This window comes from Mytilus galloprovincialis, chromosome 9 (genome assembly GCF_965363235.1).
Source record: "Mytilus galloprovincialis chromosome 9, xbMytGall1.hap1.1, whole genome shotgun sequence".
NCBI lineage: Eukaryota > Metazoa > Mollusca > Bivalvia > Mytilida > Mytilidae > Mytilus > Mytilus galloprovincialis.
The window spans coordinates 4,049,217-4,061,914 of record NC_134846.1 but is presented as its reverse complement, the minus strand read 5'-3'; the positions used below and the strand labels follow the sequence as shown (position 1 = coordinate 4,061,914).

General features: G+C 32.2%; 3 protein-coding genes across 3 annotated transcripts; all 3 read right to left on the bottom strand.

Annotated features, from left to right (window-relative positions):
- Nucleotides 1-290: 290 nt before the first annotated feature.
- LOC143044279 (DNA polymerase III PolC-type-like) lies at nucleotides 291-3,721 on the bottom strand (the record flags this gene model as incomplete). The annotated part of the gene is made up of 2 exons (XM_076216214.1): nucleotides 291-2,711; nucleotides 3,610-3,721. Coding segments are annotated over 2 exons (912 nt in total), but the record flags the coding sequence as incomplete, so codon positions are not given.
- A 593-nt stretch (nucleotides 3,722-4,314) lies between these two features.
- Nucleotides 4,315-7,298, bottom strand: LOC143046459 (uncharacterized). Its single transcript, XM_076219619.1, has 4 exons — nucleotides 7,105-7,298; nucleotides 5,504-6,285; nucleotides 4,829-4,939; nucleotides 4,315-4,458 (listed from the first exon to the last, which is right to left on the bottom strand). Exons 2-4 carry the CDS (start codon nucleotides 6,272-6,274, stop codon nucleotides 4,315-4,317), a joined length of 1,026 nt encoding a protein of 341 aa, XP_076075734.1. The 5' UTR covers nucleotides 6,275-6,285; nucleotides 7,105-7,298.
- Nucleotides 7,299-7,928: 630 nt separating this feature from the next.
- On the bottom strand, nucleotides 7,929-12,407 carry LOC143046458 (uncharacterized; the record flags this gene model as incomplete). Its single annotated transcript, XM_076219618.1, has 2 exons — nucleotides 7,929-8,121; nucleotides 11,969-12,407. Coding segments are annotated over 2 exons (630 nt in total), but the record flags the coding sequence as incomplete, so codon positions are not given.
- Between the last annotated feature and the right edge of the window lie 291 nt (nucleotides 12,408-12,698).

Sequence of the window (12,698 nt, the reverse complement as noted above, 5' to 3'; positions counted from 1 at the left end):
CATTGTATTCAACTGTTTTTTTTAAATGTTTTTGAGGCAATATGGAGCAGACTGTCAGTAGTCAATTCCAATGTCATTCAGTGCAGATCATATTGTGAGCCTTTGTAGCTGAATCGGTTTCATTCGTAATCATACCACATCTTCTTATTTGTTTATATCTGCTGCACCCGGGAGACTTGGTGATGACTTCATGCATTTGTTCCAACAATGTTCATTACTACAGACAGAACTAACACTCCCTGATCTATTTTTTTGTTTCTATGCCAGATAAACATAATAAAAAAACAATCTCTTACTGATTGAGTATTTAATAATTTCAATATTAACAATATAACAAATAACATAAATTCAACAATGAAAACAAGGTAACTATATATGTTTATGAACAGATTTTTAAAGTCCCTAAAACATAAGGTTGATAACTGAAATCAAATGAAATTGTAATTTTTGTGCAACATTATAGGATTAAACTTATTTACTGGACGGAGTCCTAAACTTACAAACAAAAAAGAGGGCTTTTATGTTGAATTTGTGAGTCTGAGACCAGATTACAAAGCAACCACGTTCTAAAAAAATGTGCTAAATTCTGATAATTATTAATTGATACATTTTTAATATTTGTTTTCCAAATTTTATCTTTCTTCAGACCTCAAATTCTTTTCATGTGTACTGCGCATGACTATATTAGGGAAGCAGTTTTGGCAAAGGCGTTTATTGACGTACCCATCCTTCCAAGCATACCTTATCAATATAAACTGAACAGATGGTCACCCAGGAAAATGTGATTCAAGTTTTCCTACTGGTTTATCCAAGATATCCATTAGTATTACACAAATTTACAAAAGGTTAACAAATATAAAATGATTGTCTTGTAGAGAAGCCAAGAAAATTTTGTTCACAAATTTTCCTTATACACAAATACAATTGGTAGTAAAATTTCAAACTACTCTCTTACAGGAAGTTCCTGTACTGAAGATCTAATTATTGCACTCAACATGTTAAGATCTGGAGTCTATTCTGGACCAAATATGAAATTATTCCCTTTCATAGAAGCTTAGACAATTTTGAAGACAAACTTTTACCTTGTACAATGAGTAGTTACATTTCAAACTATCAGCAAACACAAAGTGGCTGAACTGCAGATCTAAAAACTGCTTAATCGTTACAACTCAATATTTTCAAGCTTTGGGCCAAATATAGAATCATCCCCTTTCATAAAAGCCAAGAAAACTTTACAAAAATAATTTCCTTGTACATTCAGCAGTCATACTTTAAACTGAGTAATTAATTTGGCTGCATACCAGATAAAAAAAATGCTTACAACTCTCCATGATCAAGCTCTGGGCTTCATATAAAATCATTCCCTCTCATAGAAGCGAAGAAATCATTGTCGAAAGATTAATAGACAGACAGAATTACATACCGTGATGCAGGTAAAATGATACCCCCACCTGAATATTTCCTTATAAAATGTAACTAAAATTTTCCACATTGCTATCATGTGTGAAATGATACAAGTGTAAGATAAAAGGGATGTTGTTGATTGATGAATCTGAAAAAGAATCACATGGTATTGCTGACTTATATAGTAGTTTCTGAGAAAAATGTGACAAAAAAAATATCAACTTGGCTATCATGTGTAAAATCATACTAATTTTGTTAAACAGGAAGTTGTTGAGTGGGGAATCTTAAAATGCATCACAGGTTAAAACTTACTTATAAACCCTGAAATAAAATATCAGAAATCCTCGTCTTCAAGTTCCTCAAAAAATTAAACAAAATATATTTATGGCACAGACAGAGGTAGAACAGTAAACCCCTATTTTGTTTAAAGCGCATGTATAAATATTAAATGCTGCCCTATTTATCAATACATATTCATGTGTATAGTCACTGTATACAGTAATAACATCATTCTTCATTAGAAAAAAAGTCAGCTATCTTTTGGATCACTCGACGATTGTTACTAATTCTGGCCTTTCCACTGCCTGTCTTTTCACTCAACAAATAAAATAGACCATCAAATCCATCTCTATGATAAGAAATTTTCAGATGATTGTAAGTCAATGTTGAATCTTCAAGTTTCTTGAAAATTGTTCTATAGAGGACCTTATTTCTTAACAAGTGTTCTAATGACTCTTTATTCGGTTGCACACCCTGAAATGTAACTTGGTGACTGCTGTAAAAATAGTCAGATAGGAGAACATCAATTTTCTCCGTCTTTTTTACAAGAGACATAAGCATTCTACAATCATCTAAAGCGTTGTGAGCGGAATAAGCTTCATTCAACAGTTTCTGAGCAATATACTCTTGCTTGTAATTTTCAAATTCTGGATACAACATTTTGAAAAAAGGTAAAGTATCACAGAATCCAACAATATATCTTGAAAAATGATTCCATAATTTATAAAATTTTAATTGATTAAATAGTATGATACTGTCAAATCGCCTATTGTTATGAGCAGCAAGCACAATGTGTTTGTCACTGGCACAAAGTGACATTAAAAACTGTATGAAATCTAAAAGAACTTGCTGTGGGTGTTTATGTGAAACTGGTTCATCATTGTAAAGGAGCTCATTTGTCGCTGTATTAAACTTTAATCCTGTCACTCTACATGCATCTTCTGAAATTTCTTGAGTAGGAGTTGCGTATCTGTTAAATTCCTGTTCTTCACAAACTGCAGAGATTTGTGTAATTGAACTTTGTCTACCTATATAAAAAAGAAAATAACTTAATAAATTGATGAAAATAAGTAGATTGAATGATTGTCATGGTAAAAGTTCAATTGCAAATTTCTTTTGTATAATTAAACCAAGAGTAACAATAGTGGACACAGATCAGTATGGATAGTACTTAGCAGTCTGAGAGTATTGCATAGGAATATGACTCAACTTACTAAAGGATACCTCCACATCCCACATTTGATTAACTAAATTATATCAATTATGGAATTTCTTAGACCAGGATTATTTTTCTTTATATTTTCCAATAAATGTGCATCAATGACTTAAATTTTGTGTAAGTTTCATAACATTTCCTTGATGAGGCATTCTAAAAAGTTGCAGATTAAAAAGGTGGAAGGACATTATTTGGCTCAACTAATGAATTCCTGATTGTCTAGAACTTTTTTCCGAATAAAGTACCATTGTTATACGACAGTGTGTTTTTTTTACAATAGAACTATAAACGAACACAAGCTTTTTTTTTTAGAAAATTTTCTCTTGACTATTTACCTAATAGTAAAAAAGACTTAACCAGCAAATAGTTTTTAACCATTTCCTGAACTTTTGTCTTTGGATAAAAGTGACATCATAGTCTGATAATACATCATTCTGATGCCATGGTTTTCTTTATAAAAAAATAGTTATTGACTGGCTTTTTCAAACAATAGCAAGTTTAACTATGCTTCCACTCTTTATCCATTCAATGATTTGTCCTTATAGCCTGTCAGTCAATAAGTATATAATATTGTCAGAAAATATCAAGTTTTTGTGAATACTTGGCTGATAGGTGAAATTGTTTGGCAAGTCTGGCATATTCCCTTACTCCTAAAGCTTGTACAAATAAACTTGATGCTTTCCTATTTCCAATTCATATTTATATCATACTTAGTCCTGTGGTCTCTAAATCATAAAAAACTACAACTTTCTCAATATGTTGACAGTTGTCCTCTGATGGTCCTGGAATAACTGTCAAGTCAGGTTCTTGTGCATCAGCTAAAATATACAATTGAGGTCAAATTATATCTTGTAAGAAGACCTATCTGGAAAAATTCAATATAATGTATAAAATTAGAAAGAAGGGATGTAATAACACTGTTTCGGTTTTTGTGTTGTAATCCACTGTCATACGAAAAAGTAATGGAAACACTTTTTTTTTGTTAAATCTTCAAAATACATTTTGATTTCAAATTTCTTTCTTATTTTGATATTGTTATATATTGGATAATTGTATATTTGAAAATTGTATATTTGGATATTTGAAAAAAAAACATAATATAAGTTATATGAAATACAAACCACAAAAGAGAGTAACAGTATTATAAATAATTTACCAATAATGTTAGCAGGGCAATTTCATTAATGGAAATTAGTCATGTTCTTTCATTGTCAAAATTATATTAAAAGGTTGTTCATCATGAAAGTTCAATCATATTCCCCAAACATCTATGTTGTCAAAAAACTCTAACAAAAATTATCTTTCTTTGTTAGAAAATAGTAAATCCCAAATTAATATAACTATAATTTTATATCAAATATTTTGAAATATATTTTATATATGGGTAGTGCTTTGATAACATGTTGTAGGAACAATTATTGTTTTTTTAAATTCTTATTGAAAACGTACAGATAAAATTTATACATGCCAATGACATTTGAGCAGTAAGTGTCCCCTTCCCTGATTTCATGACTTCTTGTTTCTGAAGATCTCTGACTTTTAAGTTTTAAACGTTGTAACTGTAAAATATAAGAAATAAACATTCCTTTGCATTGTTTCATGTAAAAGTAAAGTCTACACACTCTAAAGCATGACAAATTTAATGTTTATTCACATAGTTATAATGATACAATAGGATAATACTTTATATAAAATTTAAAAAAAAAACAACAATTTAGAGGATTTTTTTTCATTTAAAAACTTTCTATCATATGATCAAAGGGATGTAACTCCCACAAAACAGGGATTTTTAATTTTTTTTATCATGAAAATAAGATATTTCAAAAGGCTGCATAAAACTATGTTTAGAATTTATCAATCTCCTTAAAAGTCATTTAATGTATAAAGATTGTGTTCGAATGAAAATTCTGAAATGCTTTTAAATCAAACCTTAAATTCCTTAGTCTTTGCTACAGTCCTTTTCCTGTTAACATCCTTGTCTCTTATTGCAGCTGTTACTGTTGTGGCAATTCCAGGACTAAGACCAAGCTCTTCATGGACCTAAAAAAACACACAAGAACTTGGGAGCTGTGTCTTACATTGTGTATGATAACATTTCACAAAGCTACCATCCTAAACAACATTTATATTATTCTTTTTGATATATTTTTTTCTATGTATGTGCCTGTCTCAAGTAAGGAACCTGTAATTCTGTGGTTGTCGTTTGTTTATGTGTTAGTGTTACAAATTTGTTTTTTGTTCTATTTTTTTTTATAAAAATAAGGCGGTTAGTTTGCTCTGAATTGTTTTACATTGTCATTTCGTGCCTTTTATAGCTGACTATGCAGTATGGGCTTGGCTCATTGTTGAAGGCCATATAGTCACCTATATATATAATTGTTAATTTCTGTGTCAAGTTTGTCTCATGGAGAGTTGTCTCATTGGCAATCATACCATATCTTCTTTTTTATATCTATGAGTTTCATGTGATTATGGTTTATCTTTCAACTTAACCTAATTAGTGAACCAGTTTTACAGTTTTTCAAGTTTATAAACCATATTCTGTTTAAAAAAATAATTTGATGAATGTTTTTATATTACTTTATTTAAATAAATTATTAGTACCTGTGCAACATATTTGTAGCCTTCATTTTTTTGACAAACAGCAGCAGACAATCTGTGAGCTAAACTTCCACTCTCACTGTAATGCTTGTCTTTTGGGGCCTTTGATCGAACAGTGTTGTTAAAGCTTTCATTAGGATTACTGGAATCTAGTTTGCTCATCTTTCCCGGGTCAAGGTCTGTAAACACTTTTAAAAGATCTTTTTTCAAGTTTTCATCTTTGAGATCTGCACCCCATGGTAGATTTCTGTGCTTTGCTGTGGGTTTGTTTTTCATTTGGCACCAGTCTCCACATCCATCATGATTACCAAACTGGTGTAGCACTACAGATGGTAAACTGTTCTTTATTCTGTCTGAGTCACCTTTGTTTTGGGCTAACATGAAAGAAAAACTTTTAATGAGAGCAGTAATTGTTTTTACAGAGAGTTCTTTATATTTGCCTTTTATTTTGTGGAGCCTATTTGATATGTTCTTCTTTACATGATTGATGTCACTGACCTTTTCCAAACATGAGTCGACTTCACATCTTGCCCGATTGAATGCTGTGCAATCGTCATCTCCTATTAGTGTAATTACCGGGGTATCTTTCTTTTTGGCGTCTTTGAGTATTTCCACAATCATGTCTGGTTCCATAGATTTGGCTGAGCCACACCAATTCTTACGACATTTATGTTTTGTTGGTAGCCGTTTTTTAAATTTTGCCACATCACATTTCCTGCATCTCTTATATCGAGCACTATAGCCAACAACCTTTCCTGTTTTTTTCCCAATCATGGAAGCTGTTCCTACAAAAAGTTTTCCATTGAATATTTTTTTTAAATTACTGGATTTCATTAATTACGTGTTACACCCACTTTCATGTCAAAAGGAATCTAGCTCCTCATATATATTATTCACATTATTGTACCCTTCATAAAAATAGTTGATACCAGGAGTATTTTTAATGTATTTTTATTCAAATTTATTTCATTTTTATAACCCTGTTCATTTTTATACACATATGTTTTTCTGCTGGTGGAAAATATTCTTTTTTACCTCTATGCCTTTTTCAATTTAGTTTTGCCAACAAACATAAACATATTTTACATACAATTTTCCTTACTTACAAAAAAACCAAAAGAGAAAAAAAAAGAAGATGTGGTATGATTGCACATGAGACAACTCTCCACAAGAGCCCAAGATGACATAGAAATTAACAATTATAGGTCACTGTACGGCCTTTAACAATGAACAAAGCCAATACAGTATAGTCAACTGTTAAAGGCCCCTAAGTGACAAATAAATCAATATTGTCTGATGAAGTATTCATTTTGTCCAAGAAACCCGTAAAAGGTAAACAAGATGGATAAAATCCAATTGTTATAATTTCTTTAGCCAAATTCTTTTGCAAACGATGAATCTTTCATTGCAAACATTTTTTTTTCTTTTCCAAAATGTGTAAAAATGGAGGCTGCCAACGGAAACCCTGCTTCCAAGAATGATATATCTGTTCAATATTTCTTAGTTTTAAGAATAAAATAAGTTTTTTTTTAGTTTTAGTATGACATGTAAACAGATCATAATACTTCCATCTTAAGATAGGTAAATAATAAAGATATAGTTACCAGACAAACTATTGTAACACCTTCCTGAGCCCCTTCTCTGATAAGCTCCGTCTGCTGATGCTGTTATTCCAGTTACATTAATAGGGCCACACACAGGATTAGTGTTATCTGTTGAAGCTATTCCACTACTGCTTGTTGCAGTTTCTGACCCACTAGCAATAGCATGAATTGCATCACTGTCATTATCGGCTATTAAATTACCTGAAATGAAAAAATGATTGACAAGTTAAAAGATAAAAGCACTACATATGGACAGCAACCCTAATACAACAGGTCAGGCAATGTCTGATTCCCCTGAAAATTTAAGGGAATATAGATCTTGACCCCATGTCAAATATATACTAATTGCTTTAGTTTCAGAGTTATAAGCCAAAATCTGCATTTCACCCCTATGATTTATTTATAGCAATGGCAGCCATGTTTTTTTTACAAAAGAGAAAATAAAACACAAACCTTGTACTAAATAAGGATAATTAAGACTTAGTTTGGTGTTCATTGTTTCATAGCAGGTTTTTTGAAAGTTAACAAACTCAAATAATAGACAAATTACATGTGAACAAAGCCAGATCTAGCTAGCCTCTTGTTTATCATATGAATAAAGTTCTATTTTTCTTTAAAGACTGACATATAAAAACTTATGTTGCGTTAATTATGATTTAAACTTCATTTCATGCTCATTCAAAATAGTGCTAATTTTCACACAACAAATCACATTCACATTAATATTCATGACATGTGTAGAGTGGTTCAATCCTTTGTAGATTGATATTCAATACTAGAAAATATCAGGCTTACACAAATCTGTCATTAAAGAGTCATCATTGATTTACTCACAAGTTTTTGTTAGCAATCCCTCCTCAAACAAAGCATTGTCTACGGACTGTTGTGCTATATTTTCAAGAATAGGCCCAACCTCTTCACAACGTCTTCTTATCAGGCTTTCACTGACATTTGGCAAATTTAGTGATGTAAATAAATTATTAAGCTGTATTGGTCCTATTCCACTGTGGTACATACCTGAAATATTAATTTTCATTTAAAAAATTGCAGTATTTGTATGTGTCAATACATTTATGTACATATAGGAATCTGATGTACAGTAGTTATCATGTGTTTATGTAATTTATACATGTTTCTCGTTACTCGTTTTTATATAGATTAGACCGTTGGCTCCAAGTTGAAGGCCGTACATTGACCTATAATGGTTTACTTTTATAAATTGTTATTTGGATGGAGAGTTGTCTCATTGGCACTCACACCACATCTTCCTATATCTAACATATATATATTTTAAAACTAAAAATTTGAACAACAGTACTAATATAAGGTGACATACTGCAGCTGTGCTATATGAGCAGTCAAATTGCATCGACTATAATTCATCTGTGATAAACAGTCAGTGATCGTACATGTATATATCCCCTTGTATATGACGTAGACAATGGGTTTCTGTACAGTTTAATTGATGACGTCAATAAAATATACAGGTTGGCGGAAATTTTACGCCTTTGGCTTAAAAGTAAGAAATGATAGTTTCTACTCTAAATACATCAATTAGATCAGTTATAAGAGTTGCAGTTTATAGTGAAACAGCATACCTTGTTTTGAAATATAAATTTTATTTGTACTTGGCTGGAAAAAAACTTTTTCTCGCCACAGCCTCGCTTTCTATCTGCTTCTACATGTTGTAAGTCTTGTACAAATAACATTGATATTTCGAGACATCAAAAGATAATAACCAAAGGCTGCAAAATTTTCCTAAAATTACTAATTCCGGGGCAGCAGCCCAACAACAAGTTGCCCGAATGGTCTGAAAATTAAAGGGCAGATAGAACTTGACCTACATGTAATGAACAATTTCATTAGAAAAATAAGCCAAAAAACTGCATTTTACCCTATGTATTTTTAGCCATGGCTGCCATCTTGATTCATGTGGGGGGGGGGGGGGTCATGGGACACATCTTTTTAACAAGATACCATAATGATAAACGCAATGATCATGATGACTGTGGACAAGTTTGGTTAAATTTTTCTTAGTATAGTTTCAGAGGAGAAGATTTTTGTAAAAACCATGATGGACGCAAAGTGATGAGAAAAGCTAACTTAGCCCTTTTTACTAATTTATATGTTTACTTAAAATCTTGCCTTGAGCTGATATACAATTTAATTTTTATGTGGTGTTTTTTTCATTAACAATTAGCAATTTAATGATCAGTATATATCTGGACAACTGATCTGTCAAATTAATTGCTATTTTTTTTAAAAAGAAACAAAAGTATTTAATGATTTCAATACACAAATAATATAAATATAAAAAGTCTGGTTAAACAGTTTTCTATATATAGAACAAGGAGACTATATCAGACCCTAAAAAAAGAATAGGTTTGTTTGCCCTAATGCTACATGTACCTTCCTTGAAAATACTACCTACTTAAAAATCTTTTATTGTCCTAATGTGAAAATATTTATTTTTATTCAGATAGACATGAAGACTTATAAACATTGATACTTAAATTTCTCATAGCCAAAAGAAAAAGAAAAGAAATAGCCTACCTACATTGTAGCAACAAATATACCCACTTTCTCGATGCATAGATTGGGTACTAAGGGTTTTGGCAAACCAAAATATTTCTAAGTGTGGCCTCATTCTGACACCAAATTTTCACTGATTTTGGATATATCCACATTGCGGCACATGATGTTAAAGGTTTTGTTATAAGAGTCGGGGTTCTCACTAGGAATTTTTCATGGTGAGTCCTGGGACTCATCACTTTTAGAAATGGTGAGTCCCAAAAGATTTTGATGAGTCCAGGATGCAATGTATTTTTTTTGTGTCATAAGATAATGAAATGTGACGAAATACAACTTATAAAACGATGCGTGTTGGGTTGGTAGATTTTATTAAATCAATAAAAAATATGACTTCTTAATAGTTACAATGTATTGCTCAAAATTTATACATGTTACAGACTTCTTTCTGGGTCTATATCATATCCTTGATGTGGGGCCACATTGAAAAAAATGTTGGTTTGTCACAACCAGAGTTCCATAAAAAAGATCAGGGCAATAGTCTGAGTATTTGGTGCATAGTACAGAATAAATTTAAAATGTACATGTACAGAATATAAAAAAGAAGATGTGGTATGATTGCCAATGAGACAACTGTTCACAAGACAGTTTTTACAACTAAAGGTCACTGTACAGCCTTCAACAGTGAGCCAAAGCCCATTCAGCATAGTTACATGTAGCTTCAAAAGGCCCTGAAAGCTATATCATAATTATGTCAACAAATTTAATCACAATCCCAATTCAGACAGTATCAAGCTGGAATATTGTGTCCAATATTGCCCCAATTGTCAGGGTTTGATAAGCGCTCAATGAAGCATTTTATTCTACTGTGTAAAGTACCTTTTCACTGGATGATGTAAGATTTTGGTTCTGTAAATTTGATTTTGTATTTTTTACATTCTTGCCCGACAGAAAAAAACCAACCAAAAGCAGTAAACTAAAGTAACGATGATAGTCCGTTGGAAGGGGACGAAAATTGGCTGACCCGTGTTAAGAGAGAGTCATATCTCTTGCACGGAAGCAGGACAAGTCGCCCCACACCTAATTGCCCCACTTTTTCACCAACTCGCCCAACTTTAAAAAAAAACACCCCAACCTGGATTACCAAATCGCCCCACTTTTTAAAAAATCGTCCCACATGTGAAATTGGTTTAATCATGTTAAATATTTATTTTAACTCTATTCATACTTGTACTATTCATAAGTGGAAATATTAATACTCACTTCTTACTGCTATATTAAAAAAAGGGAATAATATAAGAAGTTTCTATAAGGTTTTCAAGGGGATAGCATCTTTTTCCATAAGTGGGGCGAGTTGGCAGGAGTAATATTCATGGAATTTAACTTATATACAATGGGATAACATCTTTTTCTACAAGTGGGGCGAGTTGGCAGGAGTAATAATCTTTTTCCATAAGTGGGGCGAGTTGGCAGGAGTAATATTCACGGAATTTAACTTATATACAATGGGATAACATCTTTTTCCATAAGTGGGGCGAGTTGGCAGGAGTAATATTCACGGAATTTAACTTATATACAACGGGATAACATCTTTTTCCATAAGTGGGGCGAGTTGGCATTACTACATTCATCCTGGTTAATAATATAATATAAATCTAGATTATTATCATTTTCTTTTAAGTGGGGCGAGTTGGCAGGAGTAATATTCACAGAATAACATCTTTTTCCATAAGTGGGGCGAGTTGGCATTACTACATTCATCCTGGTTAATAATATATTAATCTAGATATTATCGTTTTCCATAAGTGGGGCGAGTTCGCAGGAGTAATATTCACGGAATTTAACTTATATACAACGGGATAACATCTTTTTCCATAAGTGGGGCGAGTTGGCTTTACTAAATTCATCCTGGTTAATAATATATTAATAATATATTAATCTAGATTTTATCGTTTTCCATTCAGTGGGGCAAGTTTTCAGGAGTAATATTAACGGGATTTAACACATTTCACAAGTGGGGCGATTTTTTAAAAAGTGGGGCGATTTGGTAATCCAGGTTGGGGCGTTTTTTTTTTTAAAGTGGGGCGAGTTGGTGAAAAAGTGGGGCTATTAGGAGTGGGGCGACTTGCTAGTGGGGCGACTTGTCATGGATTCCTCTTGCACGTTAAAGACACCCTTGTAGATTTCGAAAAAGAGTAGGCTAATGCTACTACAAGGCAGCACTCGTAAGACATCATAATTATTTGCAGTCCAGGAATTGGTACTAGGTAAACATGCTACATGTGAATATAAAGTATAAATATACAGGGTGTGCAGATTTTATTTTTGCACTTACCAGTTGCAAGTTTGGTGTTGACATCAAATATCCTTGGCCCATGGGATGCATTGTGGGTTTTGCCCATGGCAACACGTAAAAAGTCATTACAGTTATAACAACGAACAATCAGGTGACCACATAAACCAGCAGGCAAAATTCCAATTCCATCTTTTAACTTCAATGTAATGTCACATCTGGAACATCTCATATTATCAAAAAAGGTTTGAATGTCAATCACATGTCTGGTATAACCTATTGGCTTTAATTTTCCAGAAAAATAGAACTCATTGATCTCATCAAACGATGCAGAGGATTGATACGTGTGATCATGTTGGAAAGAACCTGGTGTAAAAGATGTATCAAAATCGGGCGTAAAAGTAGTATCAAAATCGGGTGTAAAAGTAGTATCAAAATCGAGTGTAGATGGTGTATCAAAATCAGTTGTGGATAAATCGGGTCGAGATATGTTGTCTCATCTGTTGTTGTAAGTCTCTGCCTGACAGTTTTTCAAAAACCGACCGTTCTTCTTTCTGCTAGGCATGTCGTCTGATATTGTTTACATTGCCGTAAATGGCGCGAAACTATGTCGTAAACAATAATAACAGTATAAATTTAAATAAAATATAAACTACGATCAAAAATTGATTTATTTTATCATTTTAGTTCCTAAAATAATCAGAAAAGGTATTGTTTATATTTATTTTATGTGTTATGTTATAACCGTTAAACCAACTGCCGAAAAATGCCC

Coding starts and splice junctions, on each gene's coding strand:
- LOC143046459 (XM_076219619.1), bottom strand. CDS start 6,274: ATGATTGGGAAAAAAACAGGAAAGGTTGTTGGCTATAGTGCTCGATAT. Junction 4,940..5,503: donor GCTACAAATATGTTGCACAG/GTACTAATAATT, acceptor GTGTTTTTTTAG/GTCCATGAAGAGCTTGGTCT. Junction 4,459..4,828: donor CAAAGACTAAGGAATTTAAG/GTTTGATTTAAA, acceptor TATATTTTACAG/TTACAACGTTTAAAACTTAA.